At 37.5% G+C, this 23,763-nt stretch overlaps 1 protein-coding gene across 5 annotated transcripts in view; it reads right to left on the reverse strand.

Annotated features, from left to right (window-relative positions):
• Window positions 1–23,763, reverse strand: part of GPBP1 (GC-rich promoter binding protein 1) — an 87,895-nt gene that overhangs the window by 9,545 nt on the left and 54,587 nt on the right. For 4 of the 5 annotated variants that reach the window (XM_023210511.1, XM_023210510.1, XM_023210513.1 and 1 more), the window contains exons 4-11: window positions 23,635–23,758; window positions 23,284–23,507; window positions 18,992–19,058; window positions 17,868–17,927; window positions 8,871–9,055; window positions 8,139–8,279; window positions 6,041–6,208; window positions 4,659–4,846 (exon numbers count right to left, since the gene is read on the reverse strand). In XM_023210511.1, the coding sequence (XP_023066279.1) occupies window positions 4,659–4,846; window positions 6,041–6,208; window positions 8,139–8,279; window positions 8,871–9,055; window positions 17,868–17,927; window positions 18,992–19,058; window positions 23,284–23,507; window positions 23,635–23,758 (1,157 nt within the window). The remainder of the gene's footprint in view (window positions 1–4,658; window positions 4,847–6,040; window positions 6,209–8,138; window positions 8,280–8,870; window positions 9,056–17,867; window positions 17,928–18,991; window positions 19,059–23,283; window positions 23,508–23,634; window positions 23,759–23,763) is intronic. The other variant, XM_023210514.1, reaches the window with a different exon arrangement.

The following is a 23,763-nucleotide window of genomic DNA, read 5'->3' on the forward strand; positions in this document are numbered from 1 at the left end:
AATTACCAGAATGTTTTGGGATAACATGGCAGTAGCTGATTATTTTAAATATGTATGCCATCTGACCAATCAAATTCACTCCTAGTAATCTGTTACCTATACATTTATACAAATATTTAAGAATCTAAATAGAAGGATGCTGATAACAGCATTATTTGGAATAAGGGGGGGAAGAGGAAAGAAGAGAGGAGGGAGGAGAGGAAAAGGTAGAGAAAGGGAAAGAGAAGGGGAGACAAAAGAGAGAGGGGATGTGAACACACATAAATCTGGATCACAGGAAAATAGTTTCACAATTTATTCAAATGGCAGCAGGGGAAAAACAAGGTGATTCATTAGAATGATGGAAAAAAATCCTGAAATATCTATTTATGTTTATCTTTTTTAAAAAGAATTCATGTTTCCTAAATTTTTTCTATATTTGACATTTCAGCCAACACTCAAGCCTATCAGTCACAAGTCGTAAACCATATAGTGTGAAATTCCACAATTTGGGAGGCAATAAAAAGAGTGTGGTGACTTATTCATCCATTCACATTAAACGTACAATAAATTATATTTTGTCTAAACAAGTGAATTTAAAGATATTATCTGGCTAAGTTAGTTATAAATTAATCTAGCTAAATTAATTCTCAAATGCAATTATCAGCCCAATAAATTATTTTAGAAGAAAGTTAGGTACAAATACAAAAATTACTGGGTTGTTTTGTGTGTGGTTTTTTTTTTTTTTTTTTTTGACAGTCTCGCTCTGTCGCCCAGGCTGGAGTGCAGTGGCACGATCTTGGCTCACTGCAACCTCTGCCTCCTGGACTCAAGTGATTCTCACGCCTCAGCCATCCGAATAGCTGGGATTACAGGCAGGCACCACCATGCCCAGCTAATTTTTGTATTTTCAGTAGAGACAAGGTTTCACCATGTTGGCCAAGCTGGTCTTCCATTCCTGACCTCAAGTGACCCACTCACCTTGGCCTTCCAAAGTGCTGGGATTACAGGCATGAGCCACCATGCCCAGCCTACAAAATTAAATGCCTACACATTCACATACAATAGTTACAGCTACATTTAAGAAGCGAAACAGGACATGATTTGGAGCAGGGAAACAAAAATAATCACGAAGATAAAATAACAATATATGATTAAAGACAGAAAGATAAAGATTTATTCTGAAGGAGCAATCTAAGGGAAAAAAAGCAGGAGGCGTCGGGCAAGGCTGGGCATGGTGGCTGTAATCCCAGCACTTCGGGAGGCCAAGGCAGGAGGATCGCTTGAGCCCAAGAGTTTGAGACCAGCCTGAGCAACACGGCAAAACCCCATCTCTACAAAAAAATACAAAAGTTAGCCAGGCACGGTGGTATGCACCCGTGGCTGAGGCAGGAGCATCACCGGAGTGGTATCAGTGAACCGTCACTGTGCCACTACACTCCAGGCTGGACAACAGAATAAGACCCCGCCTCAAAAAAAGAAAGAAAAGAACAAAGGACAATCCAGCCAGGTGTGGTGGCTCACAGCTCTACTCCCAGCACTCTGGGAGGCCAAGGCAGGAGTATCACTTGAGTCCAGGACTTTAAGAAAAGCCTGGGAAACACACTGACATAGTGAGAGCTCATCTCTACGTTTTTCTTCTTTTAAGGGGGCGGGTATAACCTTTGGCAGGAGAAATATAAACTAAACTATTAAACATCTGGGCCGGGTGCGGTGGCTCAAGCCTGTAATCCCAGCACTTCAGGAGGCCGAGACGGGCGGATCACAAGGTCAGGAGATCGAGACCATCCTGGCTAACATGGTGAAACCCCGCCTCTACTAAAAAATACAAAAAACTAGCTGGGCGAGGTGGCGGGCGCCTGTAGTCCCAGCTACTCGGGAGGCTGAGGCAGGAGAATGGCGTAAACCTGGGAGGCAGAGCTTGCAGTGAGCTGAGATCCGGCCACTGCACTCCAGCCTGGGAGACAGACCGAGATTCCGTCTCAAAAAAAAAAAAAAAAAAAAAAATCTGAAAAAATTAGAAATAAAAAAATTAAAGTATTCCTCAAAATAAGTACAGATTTACAAAACAGATAGGAAAATACTGCAATATTTACTTCACTCACTCATTTGACAAATTCAAGCAAAGTAATGTGCCAAGCACCATTCTAGGTGCTAGATACAATAGTGAACAAAATGGACAAAATGTTTGGCCTCATGTAGCTTATGTTCTTAATTGAAATACAAGTTGAAATTATAAATAAATTCTACAAAAGTTATTCGGAGATATAATCCGGTTTTCCACTGTCTTAGAATTAAATGAGGTTCTAGAAGAAACTGGGAAAAAGTAAAGTCAATCAACTGGGCTGTTAATAAATGTAACTTAGCCCCAAGCTTGTCTTAGAAGGTATTTTTAAGTTTAAAAAAAAAAAAAATCAGTTTATACAAAGCAATTACAGAATAATAATATGATCATCTAAGGGTATAAACTATTAACTTTCTTTGCTTTCGTAGTTTTTAAATCCTTTAGTTATGCTGAACCATGTGGTTATTTAAGGAATATAGTAAGGGTGTGTCATTTCTGCAAAAACACCTGCTTTTAACTACAAAAAACAAAAGTAAATTCTAGATATAAAGACTCTTCAATTCTAAGACTAAACCACTTAAGAGGTTACTATTTTTTAAAATGCTTAAGACTATACTGATGGAAGCAAAAAGTGCTGTTAAAAGTTTACAACAGGCTCGGAGCAGTGGCTCACACCTGTAATCCTAACACTTTGGGAGGCTGAGGCAGGTGGATCACTTGAGGTTAGGAATTCGAGACCAGCCTTGCCAACATGGTGAAACCCCATTTCCACTAAAAGACAAAAATTAGCCAGGTGTGGTGGCATGTGCCTGTATTCTCAACTACTGAGGAGGCTGAAGCACAAGAATCTCTGGAACCCAGGAGGTGAGGTGGCAGTGAGCCAAGATCGCGCCACTGCACTCCAGCCTGGGCGACAAAGCGAGGCCTGTCCAAAAAAAAAAAAGTTTACAATAAAAACTAAATTACAGGCTGGGCACTGTGGCTCACGCCTGTACTCTTAGCACTTTGGGAGGGCGAGGCAGGAGAATCACTTCAGCTCAGGAGTTTGAGACTAGCCTATGCAACATAGTAAACCTTCATCTCTACAAAAAATACAAAAATTAGCTGGGTATGGTGGTGCACACCTGTGGTCCCAGCTACTTGGTAGGCTGAAGTAGGGGGATCACTTGAACCTGGGAGACAGAGGTTACAGTGAGCTAATATCGCACCACTGCACACTAGCCTGGGTGACAGTGTGAGACACTGTCTCAAAAAAATAAATCACATATTGGGACAATTCGCTATCCACGTGGGAAAGGATGAATTTGGACTCCTACCTCACATCATCCAGAAAACCTGCATAAACCACGAGAGGAAAAAAATGAACTAGACTTCATCAAAATTAAAACTTTCTGCCTTTAAATAGGTACCACTGACGCCGTGCGTGGTGGTGCAAGCCTGTAATCCCAGCTACTCAGTAGGATCACTTGAGACCAGTCTGGGCAACACAGAAAGACCTCATCTCAAAAGGTGCCTGTGGGGTGGGGGTGGGGGTGGGGGCGGGGCAGAGGTGGGTGGGAGGTGGCTTGTATACTGACAGAATGAAAAAACTCACAGGAGAAATTATCTGCCAATCATATACAAGAGACTTATACACAAATATATAAAGAACTCTTACAACTTAGTAAGAAAATGTAATTTTTAAATGAGCAAAGTATTTATACAGTTATTTCTCTCCAAAGAGGATAAATGGCAAATAAGCACATAAAAAGATACTCAACACTATTAGTCATTAGGGAAATCATACTTCACACCCACTAGAATGACTTAATCAAAGAGAGATGGTACCAAGTGTTGGTAAGAAATCGTACCACAAAAAGAAATCATACTTCAAACACACTAGAACGACTGTAATCAAAGATAGATGGTACCAAGTTTTGGTAAGAATGTGGAGAAACTAGAACCTTCTATATTGCTAATGAGGAAGTAAAACGACATAGTCATTTTGGAAAATAGTTTGACAGTTTCTAAAAATGTGAAACACAGAGCTATCATATGTCCCAGCAATTCAACTCCTAGGTATCTACCCAACAGAAATAAAAACATATCCACACAATAACTTATATATGAATGTTCACAGCAGCATTATCCAAAACAAGTTAAAAAGTAGACTGGACTAGAGCCTACTGTTTAAAAAAAAAAAAAGGTAGAAACAACTAATATTCATCAACTGATGAACAAAAAAGCAGTATAGTCATATAGTGTACTATTCAGCACTAAAAAAGGAATAAAGTACTGACATGCTTACAATGCAAATAAACCTTGAAAATATTATACTTAGTGAAAGAAGTTAGACATCAAAAATCACATACTACATTATTCCACTTATATAAAATATCTACACAAGGCAAATCTATAGAAAGAATAGTAGCTGCCTAGGACAGAGTGCAAATGAAAAGTAAATGCAAATGAACAAAGGGCTACTTTGAATATATTAAAAATCATCTGTATATCATAATGGGTGAAATTTATGGCATTAGTTGTATCTCAAACCTGTTAAATCACATAAAAACTCTACAGTATTGAAATCTTGAATACAGAAAATGCTGAGGAAAAAGTAAAAACAAATACTAGCCTGTGTTCTGCCTCAAGTGAACTTGAAAGAACATCAGTTTGTGGGAAGGTTGAAGACCGAATGATCTGCTGGGAAATCACCGAGGCATTGCCATTCTCTTGAGGAATTTCATTTTCATCGAAGTTTCGGTTTATATCCCTTTCTTGGTGAGTACTATTGCTGTTATGTAAATTAAATGAGTCGTCATCCTGATTTTCAGAGTTAAAAAAAAAAAAAAAGATTGAGTTCTAAAGAATACAGTTATTAAAAACTTTTAATAGATCCTAACTAAGCTTCCACTGAAAATACATCAATGTGGCCGGGCGCAGTGGCTCACCCCTGTAATCCCAGCACTTTGGAAGGCCAAGGCAGACGGATCATCTAAGGTCAGGAGTTCCAGACCAGCCTAGCCAAAATGGTGAAACCCTGTCTCTACTAAAAATACAAAAAAAAATTAGCTGGGCGTGGTGATACACGCCTGTAGTCCCAGCTGCTTGGGAGGCTGTGGCAGGAGGATCACTTGAACCTAGGAGGCGAAGGTTGCAGTGAGCCGAGATCATGCCATTGTACTCCAGACAAGAGCAAAACTCTATCTCAAAAAAAAAACCAACAACCATAAATGTAATGCTTATTAAATTAGGAAAGAAAAATTAAGCCAGGATGGATATCCAAAGCTTTCTTGCCCTAAGTATTCCTATCTATACAACAAAGGTAAAACTAAAAGCATGAAGTCAGGCAAGACAGGAGAAGCACAAGAAAGCAGATATAAACAAGAACGCTTTTTAAATGTATTTTTCCACAGGAACTACAGAATGAAGTTAAGTCTACTTTAGAAATGAAGTCATGGCCGGGCACAGTAGCTCACGCCTGTAATCCCAACACTTTGGGAGGCCAAGGCAGGCGGATCACCCGAACTCAGGAGTTCAAGACCAGTCTGGCCAACATGGTGAAACCGCGTCTCTACAAAAAATGAAAAAATTAGCCAGATGTACAAAAAATACAAAAATTAGCCAGGTGTGTGGCACACACCTATAGTCCAGCTACTAGGAAGGCTGAGGAACAAGAATCGCTTGAACCTGGGAAATGGAGGTTGCAGTAGCCCAAGATGATGCCATGGCACTCCAGCTTGGGTGACAGAGACTTCATCTCAAACAAAGGGAGGAGGGAGGAGGGATGGGGGAAGGAGAGAAGAGGAGGGGGAAGAGAAGGAGAGAAGAGGAGGGAGAAGAGGAGGGGGAAGAGGAGGAGGAAGGGGCGGGGAGAGGGGAGAAGTTATTATTTATGCACATGGCTTTCCAAGTTACTTTCCAAGGAGATGATTCAAATGTATTCCAAGGTCCTAATACATGCTCAAATATTTCAATGACACATCAATGTCAAACTAAGTATTGCTATTCAATTACCTTCTCTGAGCCAGCACGGCTTTCATCTTCATGTTCCTCTTCTACTCTGTCTCTTTTCAATGCTTTCAAAAATTCACTCTTCTTATCAGTGCGCATTCGTGTCAGTTTGGTTAGACGAGGCTGCTGATTAAGTTTGTCAACAGGAGAAGAGGAATTTGAGCGATTACACTAGGAGGAAATTCAGAAATACTGATAAATACGTAGCCAAGGAATCAATGTCAACATAAAATTCATTACTACCACAGCTTCCTATTTTACCTTTATTCACAGAAAACAAAATTGATTATAACGTCTATGTTAAAGTCTAGTTCTCTCTATCCCTGTATTTTCCCCTATTCAATGAGTCAACAAAAGACTTTTCTTGTCCCACAAACAATGAAGGTCTAATAATACTCAGAACTATGATTCTAAATTAGGCGTCTAAATATTATTTTATAAATGCATCCTAGAATTGTTTAAACTTTTCTATAATACACAGAAGAGCGGCTTTTCAAACTGTGTTACACAGAACTCTAAAGTTCAGTAACAGCTCCAGTAAGATCTATTTTATAATTATTTATACACATACGTAAGGTTTATCAGAGTGAATTTCACCTGGGAAAATGTTTGAAAGACAGCAGGGAGGAGAGGAGAAAGAATCCTTTTGTTTTTGGTTCTTTGGTGTTTTGACAGTGGAACACAAAACAGAATGTTAAAACTCTGTGTCATATGGATTATCAGTCACGGAAACAAACCATAAATAATGCTTACTTGTTGGCATTAATGTTTGTATAGCTAATCTTAGCAGAATTAACTAGCTAGGAATGCTAGTCCTTCCCTCAAAGCTCAAAAATTCTGTGTCTGAGATCATAAATAATAGTATATGAGGGGTTCCAATACAGTACACAAAGCAGTTTCAGGTATAATAATATAAGTGTTATGGGTGTCCTTTGACACTAGACTGGTCAGAGAACTCCCTGTTCTGGGAGTTTCAAAACCTCGATCAAATGAGAAAGAAATACCTGAACTACCAGGTACTCACAGTCAGTACAGTAACAAATACATACCTTTCTCTCTTGTTCCTCCTTTCGCCCCACTCAGTATTAACAGTAATAAAATGTCCATCATCCCCAAAAGAAGACATTATACAATACAAATCCTCATTATGAGTTAAGTTCAATCCTATAACATAACTATCACAAGTATCAAATACTGCAATTTTCATAATTATTTTCTTAAAAATTACTCTTGGTCCAGGTGTGGTGGCTCATGCCTATAATCCCAGGAACTGTAGGAAGCTGAGGAGAGAGGATCACTTGATGCCAGGAGTTTGAGACCAGCTTAGACAACATAACGAGATCCTCATTTCTACAAAAAGTAAAAAAATTAGCTGGCCCCGCAAGCACCTGTAGCTGTAGTCCTAGACAATCAGGAGACTAAGATGGGAGGATTGCTTGAGCCCAGGAGGTTAAGGCTGCAGTGAGCCACAAATGAGTCACTGTACTCCAGCCTGAGCAACAGAGACCCTGTCCCTCCCACCACCCCACAAAAAATTATTCTTTGTTTTTTAGGATGTTTGGAATTCCCCGGCCCCCCATCTCCAACCTGCCACCACCACTTTTGAGACAGGGTTACTCTGTTGCCCAGGCTTGAGTGCAGTGGCACAATCACAGCTTGCTGCAGCCTTGATATTCCCAGGCCCGGGTGTTCCTCCCACCTTAGCCTCCCAAGATCTGAGATCACAGGCACATACCACCATGCCCAGCTATTTTTTTTTTTTTTTTTTTTTTTTTAAAGTAGAGACAGGGTTTCACCATACTGCCCAGGCTGGTCTGAAATTCCTGGGCTCAAGTGATCCTCCTGTCCCACTTCCCAAAATATTGGGATTATAGGCATGAGCTACCACACCCAGCCGGGAATTTTCATTTAAAATATTTTAAATGATTCCTACTTTCCCAAAGTGCAAAACTGGTTAACAAATGAAGTATATGAATCCAGTTTTCTGAAGGAATGAAACTCATTTTAATGTATTCATTTAATGAATGTCTACCTTTTATTCACTGTTAAATTATCAAAATTAAAATGTTATATTCCTCAAGAGTAATTTTTAATGTCATACCTCTTTCACTGAATTTGTTGATGGACTAAAATTCTTGGCAGTTGATTTAAAAGCATTAAAGTTGCCAACACCATATGTGGACTCATGAGGGAAAGAAGTTCCAACTTTATTTTCTTTTGTTTGGCTTTTCCATTGTGTAGGCTAAAGAAAAACACACAAATATTAACGGCTATCAAAAACAGGTTATAGGAGAAAGACAAAAACCATGAATATTATAAAACAAAAAAGATTACACTAGGCTCATAAAAACAACTATTTTTGTATCACACTGCATTATTCCTACACAGTTCTCTGTCCCTTTTTCTACAAATAAAATAAAAACTGAGCATTTAGGTATCTAACTAATTTGCTATTTTTCCAAAGTTACATAAACATAAAGTTGGGTTTCTTTCTCTTGAGAATAAGAAAACATGTAAGTTTCCAAAACCTAAAACTGAGCACCAGGTAAAACAGCATTACATATTATAATTAAGCAAATATATCACAAATACATCTAGCAAAAAAAAAAAAAATTTGAAAGTTTCACTTACTATTGCTAAAACAATAAAACCACCCAAACGCACACACCACATCAAAGATAATTAAGAGCACACATGGGTCAACTCTTGCCACCTAGAACTCAGCACCCCACGAAGTACCTTCATACACATTTTAAATTCTTTAACGTTTTCCCCCATAGTATGTAAATTGGTTGTCACTCAAAATTAACATTTGTGGTAATTTAGAACTTACTTTTGTAGGTGGAGCAGCAGGTTTAGGGACTAAACCTTTATAAACACTTGGACCAGTTCCATTCTTAACTGGCTGCGACGGAAGATTTCCTACTACTGGGAATCCAGATAGCTGTAAGTCTTTTGTATTACCTTTCTTAATGACCAGCATCCTTGGAGCTCTAGATTTAGGATTCGGAGGGTATTCTGCATAAATAAAGCACGAACAACAGTCACTCACAATTTCAAATTTTAGTATAGAATAAAACCACCAAAAGAACAGTATATTCCAAACTTTTTTTTTAAAAAACTAACAGCTACCTCCTGGGTAAAATAACTAAACTAAGTAAGTATAAACTATATCCCAACTTAAGAAGTAAAGCTAAAACAGTATCCCACAAAATACAGAAATAATTGGGCAATGTCAAGTAATACCGATAAATTTTGCTAGATAGTGGCTCAGAATGTTAAAACCAAGACAAATTATATTCTAACATGTCTTGCATTAACTATAAAAAACTGCAAATTTCAACCTAATGACTCTTAAGATTTAGAATATAAAATACACTTCTATTTTCCCTTACCCATTTGAAAAGAGAATTAAAATTTCAATTTTTTCATTCTTTTTACTCCATTTACAAAATTATTACCAATAAGAAATTACATTCCTTTTATTTCTAAATACTTCAGTTATGACTAAGAATACTAAGAATTCTATTTCACAATATCAATTCATGTATTTATTGATCATTTCTCTACATTCAATGCATTATATGAATGCAGAACAACCAACTCAATCCTGATTTCTGAAAATAAGTACTACGAATAATTGCTAAGGGCAGACTTTTCTCAAGACTACTGCAGCTGCTAAAAATAAATATTATTTCTATAATTTAATCAATGTGTGTGTATAATCAAATGTTGCTGTGAAGTCTATCCTTACAAAAACTTTGAAAACATCAGTTTCAAAGCTGCAAAGTTTAGAATAAAAAAAAATGAGTTCTGCACATTAAATAAGATCATGCGAATTAGTGAGTTGGGCAGATATTTGTAATGATTCCCTCCTCAAAAACTAAATCAAGCTTCCTCATGGATCATCTCAAAACCCAAAACTAAATATGGACTCCTAGGGAAACCTGGAGGGACTCTTCAGTTCATGGGAGGGTTCAAGCTCTCCAAAAGATAAAGCCGGTATGGTGCTTCACCTATTGAAACACTAAAGGATAAAAAGAACAAGGGCTTACAATAATCTGAGAAAAGGTTCATCTTTCCAAAAATTAAACACGTTAACTTACTAGGGTAAACATTCGAACTTCCTGACAGTCTAAGAAAAGCCCAATATGATGGGTTTTTTTCTTATGGCACACAAAAACACACAAAGTATTATCACCAAAGTATAGCTTTTCTGATATGACACAATAAAGGTAACAGAACAAAAACAAATAAAGATCTCAAACAGGCCAGGCGTGGTGGCTTAAGCCTGTAATCCCCGTACTTTGGGAGGCCAAGGCGGGGAGACCATGAGGTCAGGAGTTCAAGACCAGCCTGGCCAGCATGGCGAAACCCAGTCTCTACTAAAAATACAAAAAAACTTAGCCAGGCATGTTGGCACACGCCTATAATCCCAGCTACTCGGAATGCTGAGGCAGGACAATCTCTTGAACCCGGGAAGCAGAGGTTACAGTAAGCCGAGATCATGCCACTGCACTCCAGCCTGGGCGACAAAGCAAGACTCCATCTCAAAGGAAAAAAAAGATCTCAAACAAAGAACAGTAAATAATATTAGGAGTGTACTAACAATGTAAGATTTCCAATTATTTTTGGTAAGCAGATGATAATGGCATGGATAAAGGATTAAAAAAAGATTCTTGTTATTAATAAAATGTCAGAGAAAATCTTAGCATATAACTCGAAATCTAAGTTAAGTAAAGCCCAGGAATCTGAGGAATGATCAGTGCTATAAAATGTAAAAGGTAATCTCATCTGAGAGGAATCCAGGTGTTAAAGCAGAAGGCAGTTCTATCACTATACCACAACTAAGTAAGTTTAAACATGGCTAACAGGGACTTCTAGTTCAATGTGGCTAAGCACATAAGTTTATTATCTTCTTCTACATTCTTACATTAAAATTACTATAAGGGAGGAAATCAAACACAACTATATAAAATAGGCGTAGAGTCATCAGCAAGAAAATGATTTCCACACATTTCTAGAGAAGTAAATAAAAAGTTTCAATATAGAGTGTACATAAAAGAACCTAACAGCCGAGGAGGACCTAATCTACCACGTAGAGCCTCAAAGAGATCAGGACTTGAAAATGCCAGATATGGCAGAGGGCAGAAATGCAACTTTGACAAAAATAAAATAATTCAAGAAAAGATCCTTACTAATTCTAAAGAATGTACTTTAGGCAGACGGAAAATGATACGATGTGGAAGGCTGAAGATATTAGAAGAAATAAAAATTTTTATAAATATGAATGTATCAGATCCAGGAAGTGGGCTGGGTATGGAGGCTCATGCCTGTAATCCCAGCACTTTGGAAGACCAGGGTGGAAGGACTGCTTGAGTCCAGGAGTCCAGGACCAGCCTGGGCAATACAATGAGTGAAACTACATCTCTACAAAAAATTTTTTTAAGTTAGTCAGACATAGTGATGAGCACCTGTAGTCTCAGCTACTTGGGGGGCTAACATAGGAGGATCCCTTGAGCCCAGGAGGTTGAGGCTGCAGTGAGCTGTGATGGCATCACTGTACTCCAGTCTGGGCCACAGAGTAGGACCCTGTCTCAAAACAAAAACAAGGAAGCAGAAGAGATAACAACTAGATAGGCAAGTAGATATACTACTGTCTTTAAGCCTCAATATAGTTCCTGAGTACAAATTTCACCTTTCCCAAAACTGGATTCCTAGACACCTAGGAGTAAGAAATACTCTGGCTAGTTCCTCAATGAGGTCTTCAGTGCAAAGAATGATGAAATATCCTAAAAAGAAGAAAAGTGAAAGCTAAGAAATCACTCACAAAAGAGTAGGTGACAGAGTAAGAGATGACAAAAGTCCCTGAAGAAAGACGATACGGACTGAGAGGGAAGGGGAGGGATATACCGTTATTGTGCTAAGAATATGTATTAGGCCAGGCGCAGTGACTCATGCCTATAATCCCAGCACTTTTGGGAAGCCAAGGAGGACAGATCACGAGGTCAGGAGTTCAAGGCCAGCCTGGCCAACATGGTGAAACCTTGTCTTTCCTAAAAATACAAAAAATTAGCAGGTGTGGTGGTGGGCCCCTGTAATCCCAGCTACTTGGGAGGCCAAGGCAGGAGAATCACTTAAACCCGGGAGGCAGAGGTTGCAGTGAGATGAGATCACGCCATTTCACTCCAGTCCAGGTGACAGTGTGAGACTCCATTTAAAAAAAATCGTAATAATTCATATTTAGGCCAGGCATGGTGGCTCAAACCTGTAATCCCAGCACTTTCAGAGGCCACGGTAGGATGGATCACTTGAGCACAGGAGTTCAAGACCAGGCTGGGCAACATAATGAGACATCATCTCCACGAAAAAATTTTAAAATGAGGCAGGAAGATCGCCTGAGCATAGAAGGTTGCGGCTGCAATGAGCCATGATCGCACCACTGCACTCACGCCTGGGGGAGAGAGCAAGACCCTGACTCGAAAACCACAAAAAGAATTCACATTTAAATATTACACAAGAATATGTACTTTTGTACCAGATTTATCAGAATTTGAATACTAGTTCCAACCTTACCAGTTGTATCATCTTATATAAGTTACTTAATCTGTCACCTATAAAATGAAAAACAATAGCTCTTGTCTGGGATTTACTGTGAAATGTTTCATATTCAAATAACTACTAGAAAAAAATACAGAAAAGCTATACACTATCACTAGCATAGGATTTCAATTACAATTCAAATTAAAGGTGCCCTTTTGCAAGAATTTCAGGTTGCTTAACCTGGAATTAGATAGCAGGGGAAAAAAGAATTTTAGGTTGACACATAAGAGTAAGAAAAAGAAAAACTTAAGATAGACATGATAAAATCAATCTATGTCCTGTGTAACAACTCTAAATAATCGACATAAACCTGCTCATTTAACAAAAAGAAGTGTTCTTAATGGTAACTATAACCTGTAAGTAATGGAAGAAGTGAAGTGGCACTAAAAGGCAAGAATTAATTTGCATCATGTATCCCCATTTTGTATTATTTAAAAATTGGCTCATCTATTCATAGATTTTATCCACAAATTTTCCTGGGAAAACCCTGCCAAGTAGTTAAGCTCTTAGAGTCAAACATTATCCAATGTTTGCTTTGTGACTTGGTTAACTATATGAAGAAGACCCCAAATATCTACATTTTAAAAGAGAAAACATATATTGATGAAAAACCTTAACACCCATATAAAAGAATGAGAAAGTAAGTGACTACCTTCTGTAAGTTTCATGTGCTTATTACCTCAACCTCACCTACACAGGTATTCTCATGTTCAAATTTAAGTTCAGAACAACTGAAGGCAAATATGACCTTTGGATTTTTTTAACATTATTTCCCTCTATCCTCGCAAATAACTGTAGCCTGACAATAACTGACCATTTTATTTTTATTTTTGTAGAGACAAGGTCTCACTATGCTGCCCAGGCTGGTCTCAATCCCTTGGCTTCAAGTGATCTTGCCACCTTAGCCTCCCAAAGTGTTAGGATTACAGACCTAAGCCACGAATCCTGGCCCTATAATTGACTTTATCATTTTTACTGTCTTGTTATTCATGCTCTCCCCATACCTATGAATGTAAGAACTAGTCTTCTATAAATGCAACGATGACAGGAAACTGGCCCAATTCTCAGGAAGACAAATTAGAACCAAAATAATGCCACATATAATACAAAGTAAATTGGCCACACAGATAATTCAAAGCTGACGTTTCAATTCCTCACCTCTTTTCTTTCACTACAATCTCCATATAGCTACCTTCTACATACATGAAGTTTCTGACTCATTGACTACATTTAACTACTTCATTCTTTGGCCCACTACCTAGAAATTCATTTTTGCCTTCTAACAAACCTCCAACAAGAATCTCCTTCATTTATTGGATTTGAACAACATAATTAGCTGACATTTATTAAAACACCTGTGACATGACGAAAGGTTTTTACACAGTAGACAATTTAACCTTAACAATGCTTTTCTTTCTTTTTGGGGTGGGGGAGAGACAGAGTTTCGCTCTTGTTGCCCAGGCTGGAGTGCAATGGCGTGATTTTAGCTCACCACAACCTCCGCCTGCCTCAGCCTCCCGAGTAGCAGGAATTACAGGCATGCGCCACCACACCCAGCTAAATTTGTATTTTTAGTAGAGACAGGGTTTCTCCATGTTGGTCAGGCTGGTCTTGAACTCCCTACCTCAGGTGATCCACCTGCCTCGGCCTCCCAAAGTGCTGGGATTACAGGTGTGAGCCACTGTGCCCAGCCCAACAGTGCTTTTCTCATTATAATTTGTGTGGTCATCCTCACCTCACAAATGAATAAATTCAATCTGATTAAGAAATCTGCCCAAAATCTAAATAATCAATAAGCAAAAGATCTAATGTTAGGGCCACATCTGATTCTGAACTCAATACTCTCCCACCATTATCTTAATGAAGAAAATGGAAATTGTTCCTGTGGCAGGAACAATTGTTTACCATCAAAATGTTTACCATTCCAACTCCAATAGTAAACCTACACTGAATGGTTGGGATAAGAGGCTTGTAAGTGTGCACTATACCAAGTGACGTCAAGAGTCATTATCACATTGATGCCAGTTAATAATTTAGTTTCCTATTATTTTGACAGAAGAGGCAAATTTAATGTATAAACAAAAGCATGTAGCCAAGTGAAGGGTAATTAGAATCTGAATTAATCAAGTTTTCTTTTGGTTTCTTTCTTTGGAGAAAGGGTCTTGCTCTGCTGCCCAGGCTGAAGTGCAGTGGCACAATCATAGCTCACTGCAACCTGGAAATCATGGGATCAAGCAATCCTCCCACCTCAGCCTCCCAAGTAGCTAAAACTACAGGCACACAAAACCACGTCCAGTTTATTTATTTTTTATTTTGTTGTAGAGACAAGGGTCTCTTCTGTGCGAGCTCCCGGCCTCAAGTGATCCCCCCTATCCTATGCTCCAAAAATGCTGGGATTATAGGCATGAGCCACTGCACCCAGTAAGCTTTCCAATTAATTTGAAGAGAAAACTTGATCACTAAGACAACAGTATATACACAGACCAAATGCAAAGACTCTATAACACAGCAATTTCAACAAATTCCTATTGTGAACACTAATTTCAATACCAAAAAAAATGTTAAAGATCATTTTTATAACAATTGGTGCTGTTTGAATTTTGTTGGTTTTTAATGTTTGTTTATTTGGAGATGTAGTGTCTCTTTGTCGCCCAGGCTGAAGTGCAGTGGCGTGATCTTGGCTCATTGCAACCTCTGCCTCCCCGGTTCAAGCAAATTCTCATGTCTCAGCCTCCCAAGTAGCTGGAATTACAGGCACACAGCACCACGCCCAGATAATTTTTGTATTTTTAGCAGAAACGGGTTTCACCATTTTGGCCAGGCTGGTCTTGAACTCCTGACCTCTGATGATCAGCCCACCTTGGCCTCCCAAAGTGCTGGGATTACAGGCATGAGCAACCACACCCAGCTGGTTAACATCTTTATTAACAAATCTATTTCGGTTTACAATACTATGAGTTTTAGTCAAATGAGTTTCACTAACTGTGACAACTTATATCAACACCAATCGATATGATATTTTCCCTTTAATGGGGGCTCTCAACATTGTTCATATAAAGAACATGCTTCAAGATATGCACTTCACAAATATCAACAATTTCCATGGTGAACAAGTAATTCAGACCAAATAAAATGTACTTGGGGCCAAGCTGTATCAAGCTGTCTACTCAAATCCTATTAATTTTCCCTTTTCAACCTTGAACATGTTACACTACTTTTTTCTTAAAACACTATAATTTTAACAACTGTTTTCATGTAAGACAGATACTCAAAAGTCATTTCAACATACACAGCAATTCATCAACAGAATACTGTCAAAAAAATTCAATGAAGAATTTTCCCTTCCCTTAATTGTCTATCAAAGTTCCTATTAATAAAATCAATCCCGTTGGCTTTCATCATAATTTACCTCACTGAATGCAATGATGTCAATCTGTATGCTTGTGGCAAATATTGGAATTCTCTAGAAAACAATCCATTTATATTAACTGGTCACTAATTAGCTTTGATTTAGAATGCTCAACAAACCAAAAGAACTCTGAGCAATGAACCTTTATGTTCTTAAATAGTATATCAAATATGAGCTAAAATCAAGAAAGCTCATCAAACTACCAAGGAGCTGAAAAAATATATAAATGCTGAGTTGGAAGAAGACCATGCTTAAGCTCATTACTAGTCACTGAAATTTCTCATTATTTAATATCTTAAGTAAATGTTAACCTCTGCCAATAATATGTTGCTGACATAGTCACTGACACAAAAACAGTCCTCCATGGAACTTCTGAAAACACACGATCAGTAGCCACTAACTTTATTATTATTTTTATTTTTCAGACAGAGTTTCACTCTTTGTTGCTCAGGCTAGAGTGCCATGGCGTGACCTCGGCTCACTGCAACTGCTGCCTCCCAGGTTCAAGCAATTCTCCTGCCTCAGCCTCCCGAGTAGCTGGGATTACAGGCATGGGCCACCGCACCCCACTAATTCTTTATATTTAGTAGAGACAGGGTTTCTCCATGTTGGTCAGGTTGGTCTCAAACTATCGACCTCAGGTGATACGCCCACCTTGGCCTCCCAAAGTGCTGGGATTACAGGAATGAGCCATTGTGCCTGGTCGCCACTAATTATTAATGCAACTCAACTCAACTGCACGCTAACACTTGAACATACACCACTCTTTCTTCCTCACTCACCAAAGAAATCAAACAATTGTATTATTTTTAAATTCTCACAGGCAACCTGAATTCCTGTTTTACTTTTAAATTATTAAGAGCATGGAGATGGACTATTTAATAACCATTAATTTTATGTACCAAACCGCTACGATCCTGGTTAAGATAAAAACACTACTGAAGTCACAGATATAAGCTGCATGAAGGTGTTTCCAGTAAAGCCAACTAGGTTCTAAGCAGAATTCAATTTATGTAGTTATATTATAAAGGGCTTAATTACCTTCCCTGCAGGGTATCCCTCAAATTGGGGCATCATGTTTAAGTCTGCCAGTTTTTGATCTACAAAATTATAGTTTCAGGGACAAATTGCTTTTTATTTTTATAAATATTATATTTTCGTTAGTAAATTTTTACTTACCTGGAAGGAAGTAGCACTAGAAAAGTTCTATTGAAGTCTTTCCTAAAATTCTCTTGTCTTCCTCAGGAACATAGCTATTTTAAGTGTTGCAATAGGGAAAACAATACTTGGGAACCCAGGGGGGAAAGTGAGAGAGGAATAGTAAAGTGTGATACAATGAGAGTTTCATTGTATTCCTACGGGAAGTACTGGGAATTTAACAATTAACCATTCCACAATTAACCATTTTCTTTTTTTGTTTATGCAGACACATTTTCTTAGTTTACCTAAACACAGTAAAGAGTACATCTTCCTTTTGAACATCTTTTCAACTAGTACTCAAAATCCTTAGACCAACCCTGAAACAGTAGAACCAAAATCTTTATATTAACACATTTTACTCTCATTATTTTCAAATATGTCTTTGTCTCTAAATCATTTCTAAGATTATTAAATCAACCCAGGATCAGTACCAATAGTATCTATAGTTTTATATGACAAACGCTCACTGGCATTCTTGACTTTTTAAATTTACTTTCATTCTAATCAAATCCAAATTATTCCTAACTTCTTAGAGATTCTATTTAACACCTTCCAGGTGGTTCTATATTCTTATGCAATCAGTTGTTCCCAGAAAAACTGAATAATAAGGAAACATACCTAAGAGAGGAGCTTGGGAGATTTTTTTGGTTGGGTATGTGTGTGTCTGGGCGTGTAGGCCTGGGGAGAGTGGTAGAAATACTAATTTGCAATACAGAAAAAACAATGCCATTCACATGGTTCTAACAAAAGTGTCTGACCACCCCCACCCCCACCCTCAAAAAGCCCTTAAATAAAGAGGGAGATCAAAAGAAAACAAAGTAATTCCCGAGTTTCACCTCATACATACAATATAGCACAGGAAGTGGCAAAGTTTAAAATAATGCCTTTACTGTTAGGACTAGTATGCTGTCATAAGCCACAATCCTTTTGTTTTAGTGAGTTGATTTTCAATAGAAAAATACAAATGAACATGTGTTTAAGTTCCAACGTGGATTGAGCACCTCTGAATTTAGTATCAAATAATTAAATTTATTTTTCAGATGTCAAATCTTAGTATTATAAAATTTTCCATTATTTTAAACTTCACTTGAATCTTTAAAAAAGCTGTCTAAATTGTACTATATGAGTTCAGTTTAATCTTCTGTAAAATGCTATCAAATTGAACTGTCAGCAGTCTTTTAAAAAAAAAAATTGGGGGCTGGGTTATTACTAGAACTCTCATTAAGCTTTGAAAATCAGAAATCAGAGACAAATAATTTCAAATATAGACTAGCTCCACAAGCAAATTTATACAATTATCTGTGACAGTCTACACACATATATATATATAACCATTTTCATAAGTAAAAATATTAACTTCATGTCACACTATCATCAGAAGTACTTTCACAGTTAACTTTGAACAACTAAAAATTAATTTAAACTCAGTTTTTGTTTCTTTACATTATCCAGCTGCTCTCAAAATTGTTTCATTACACTATTATCAGTTAAGTCATATTCAAGTTGAGTATGTTTAATGATACTAGCATGTGCAAATCAACTACTTCAAATCAAACTCTTCTATTCCAAAACTCCTTTTTAAAGATGAGTGTTACCTTTTCTGTAGCTAAGCACATCAAATACAAATATTTTAAAAAGAAAGTTTTATTCTAGCTTGCTCTCTATTTTAAAAAATGCAAAAAGTGAAACCTATAAATATCAACATTTTTGTGCCCCTCAAATATAGATAATAAATTACTTACCCCACACACCTGCAGCTAAAGATTTATTGTGGTTTGGTTCTCTCTCATATTCAGGATTTAAAGATGGCTGGAAGAAAGTTGGAATAAACATTTCACATTTTAAAAATAAATCCTTTGAAAGCAATCTCAGAATCATACATGTTGTAACTGATGAATCAAATATGACCAACTCTTAGCTACAGGTTGAATAACCCTAATCTGAAAAGCTATAAAATCTGAAACTTTTTGAGTGCCAGTGTAACGCTCTGTCTACTCATTGAAGCACTTGGACTTTGGATTTTCAGAAAAAGGATGCTGAACTACTAAATGTAAAACCCGAAAAAATCCAAAATCCAAAACACTTCTGGTCCCAAGCATTTCAGATAAAGGACGTTGAGCCTGTATTAAAGATGAATTACCATAAACCTTACTCTCAGCTTACTGTGCTAGCCATTAAAATAGTTACCATCTATACTAATTGCTGGTCAGAGAAAACAAGAGTGTGTTTAAGTTTCATTATCCATAACTAAGAAAAAAGTCAGGATTAAAAAACGGGCTACTCTGCCTATGGAGTAGTCATTCTCTTACTCCTTTACTTTCTTAATAAACTTGCTTTCATTTAAAACAAAACAAAAAAAGAAAAACTCAACAGAATGTCTTTGCATCAATCTAAGAAATAATCCCTCCTTAGCATAAGGTTGAGATCAGAGAAGAGGAAAATCAGACCAATTTTTAAAAAAATAATTTAATCTTTTTTTGTTTTGTTTTGTTTTTTGAGATACAGTCTTGTTTTATCACCCAGGCTGGAATGAAGTGGTAAGATCTCAGCTCACTGGAACCTCCGTCTCCAGGGTTCAAGTGATTCTCCTGTCTCAGCCTCCCAAGTAGCTGGGATTTCAGGTGAGCAGCACCATGACCAGCTAATTTTTGTATTTTTAGTAGAGATGGAGTTTCACCATGTTGGCCAGGCTGATCTCGAACTCTTGGCCTCAAGTGATCCACCTGCCTCAGCCCCACAAAGTGCTGGGATTACAGGAGTGAGTCATCACATCTGGACTAATAATAATTTTAACTTTTTAATAAAAACTTTGTAAATAATGGGTCTTGCTATGTTGCCCAGGTTGGTCTCTAATTCGTGGCCTCACTTGAACCTCCCACTTCAGCCTCCCAAAGTGCTGGGAAAACAGGCATAAGCCACTGAATCCAGCCTCCAATTCTTAAAGTTGTCATCACTAGTTAATATACTCACTATCAAAGCCAAGTTCAAATCTGTACTTCAGCAAGTGATATTCAGGATTATTAAAAACAAAACTGAGATAAGCATTGAATGAGTACTCTAAAGCTAATCTTGCTAGATGCATTTATCCTCCAAAATCCTAAATTTCCAGTATTCTTTCAGGTATTTTTCATATTCCTAGCACTCAAACTGCCTCATTTAAAGAAAGTACTTAATATATATTAAATAAAATGAATTGTAGTATAAATATTTTAATCACCTAAAAAAATGAATGATTACTAACATTGTACTGAGATTACTGTAAAGTAAATATGCATGCATAGCACCATGATTCCTTCAGAGATACAAACTAAGCAGAATTAAGATTTTGGCGGTGGTTACATGTGCATAGCATCTTTAAAGTATACTATTAGAAATAATACTCTGCCAATCTAGGATTATAATGGTCAGTGACAACCACATCTTGAGAATGGGGGTGGGATATGAAAATAAGAACAGCAATTAGTTTTTATTGAGTGCTAACTATATGTCACACACTGTTTTAAGTAATTTAATTGTATTACTAATTTAACCCTCACAACACTATGAGAGTACTATTACCATTCCCAGAGTTTGTTTATACAGTTGATCTTTGAACAACACAGGTTTCAACTATGCAAATCCACTTATATCTAGATTTTCTTCCATCTGTGCCACCTGAGACAGCAAGACCAACCCCTTCTCTTCCTCTTCAGCCAACTCAACATGAAGACAAGAATCAAGACCTTTATGATGACCCACTTCCACTTAATAGTAAATATATTTCCTCTTCCTTATGACTTTAGTAGCAGTTTTTCTCTAGCTTATTGTAAGAATACAGTATACAATACATATACAAAATATGTGTTAACTGTTTCTATTATCATCAAGAGTTTGGTCAGCAGTAGGCTACTAGTAGTTAAGTTTTTGGGGGAGTCAAAAGTTATAAGCAAATTTGACATCAAGGGGGGATCAGTACTACTAACCTCTGTGTTATTCAAGGGTCAACTATACTGTAAAATTTCAATGTTATGATTATTAAGTGGAAAAAAGAGATCACCAACATGAGAATACAAAGTACATTACAAAGTTACTTGGTAACAGGATTTAAGAGTAATCTTTTATTTTTCTATTTCCCTCACCACTTCCTGCGCTAAATCCAATCTATCAAAGTTTTCCTCCTACTGAAACCTTCCATCCAAAATACTTCCATATCATATACAAAAACTATTTTCATTTATCTCAACTACCCAGTTCAAGCCATTATTTTCTCCTGAACTATTCTCTTTTGCTATAATCCGTTCAAGACCTAAGAAGTGTAAAAACTAACATCGCATCACATGACTCCTCTCTAAACAAGCTTCTCATTAACCTTATAATTAAACCAAAATTCTGTACTTGACCTGCAAAAATTCCATTTGATTTAAATCCTTTCCTCTCTCTCTAACCTTGTCTAATACTAACTACTCTTTACCCATACTAGGCTAACTTTTATCCCTTAAACATAACAAGATTGGCTGGGTATGATGACTCATGCCTATGTTAGAAATGCTTGTTCTTTGGTGCCGTAAAGAAATAGCACTTGAACATAAATTTAATTTCCTCAGCAAGGAAATTTTTATTTTCTGCAGAAAGGGTACACTCGCCAGCAGTTTTGCCACTAGAGTACACTGAACAAAGGAGACAGAGTCATTTACAACTTGACACATCTACTTTACTGCTGTATCCAGTTTCTATTGGCTGAAACAGGACTTCATATTCTGTATTTGTCCTGATTGGCTAGCAACTTAAAACTTTTTAAAAGTTTTTAAACTTTTTAAAAGAGGCAAAAGCAGAGGAGAACAAAGGAAGGAGGAAGTAACTTGTAGCATGCCGAGAAAGGTAAAAACACCTCCAAATAAGGAAGAACAGGCTATGACTTAACGCCTGCTTGGACTAGTATAAGCATGCCAAGGCAAATATTTAGGCTAAATTTTAGGAGCTAAGAACATAAAGTACATTGATTTATTATGGCTAGCAGATAAGAATGTTAGCACAAGTGTTTGAATAAATTCTGCTTCTAAGAGAAGTTACTAATTATTCTTAATTAGACAAGGAAGAAAGTCTCTTTGAAGAACCTCTACTTTACTTTTTACACCTATAATCCCAGCCCTTCGGGAGGCTGAGGTCGGAGGATTACTTGAGGCCAGAAGTTCAAGACCAACCAGGCCAACATAGTAAGCTGGGTGTGGTGGTGTGCATCTGTAGTCCTAGAGCTAGCTACTCAAGAGGCTGAGACAAAAGAGGACTGCCTGAGCCCAGAAGTTTGAAGATGCAGTGAGATATGATCGGGCAACTGCACTCCAGTCTAGGCAAAAGAGTGAGGCCCTGTCTCAATACCACCACCAACCCCCACCCTGATACACATGAACATGAAAAAAATAAGATAAACCAAGGATGATCGCATCTTGGCATGAGCTCCCCCTCTTCCTTTCAGTCTTAACAAAAGTTCGCTCCTTATCAAGTATGTCCCAAATTAAATGTCACTTCCTATCTAAATTCACTACAAAATATTACTTGCTTAGAGAACAGAAACTTGGTAAGAGTAAGGGCTTTACCTATCTCAATCCAGTACGTATGGTGTGAGCCAAGAACACCAGCTGACTCAGTGACTCATATACACTGAATAAGGATTGACAATGAATATATAAAAAGGTAAAGTGCAGATTCTACCTAGCTTTTAAATTATCAAGAATGAATCACAAGAACTAGATAAATGTGACTGTACACTAGGTCAGTTTTTCTGTAATTTAAGAAATACAGTATTTTGGCTGGGTGCAGTGGCTCACACCTGTAATCCCAGCACTTTGGGAGGCTGAGGCAGGTGGATCACGTGAGGTCAAGAGTTCAAACCAGCCTGGCCAACGGAGTGAAACCTCGTCTCTACAAAAATATAAAAATTGGCTGGGCCTGGTAGTGGGTGCCTGTAATCCCACCTACTGGGAAGGATGAGGCAGGAGAATCACTTAAAATAGCACTTATAGAAGCTTCATTTGTATAAAAGTTATAAAAAACTTACAAAATCCTCAGCTTCAAACTGTTTACGTTCTCTCTTGTCCTCTTTCCTCCCAGTTTCATTGTCAGGTATGTTGTTTTCATGTAGTCCTTGGCTTTTTCCAGAATGGAAAATACTGCTACGAGAACGGGAACTTCCACCATGGTATCCACCTCGATGATTTATGTTTTCTGTACCATTTCTTCCATGTGTACGCCATCCATTTTTTTCTTTCCTTCCAAAGTTACCTTTATTTGATAATAATAAAGTAATATAAATTCAAAGAAGAGAGGCTTAAAAACCGAATCACATCAAAACATTCTTTAAAAATCATAAAGAAAATTAGCCATAACATCATTCCTTAGCAAATTTTACCTCCATTAGGACGTCCAATAGCAGAATCAAAGCCATCTGAAGAGTTGTGTCGTCGACGATTCACATCATAACGATTCTCTGTCCATGCAAAGTTTTCAGAATGCTTCTCAAAATTCAATGACGACTGAA

The sequence above is a fragment of the Piliocolobus tephrosceles genome, chromosome 4 (genome assembly GCF_002776525.5).
Source record: "Piliocolobus tephrosceles isolate RC106 chromosome 4, ASM277652v3, whole genome shotgun sequence".
Lineage (NCBI taxonomy): Eukaryota > Metazoa > Chordata > Mammalia > Primates > Cercopithecidae > Piliocolobus > Piliocolobus tephrosceles.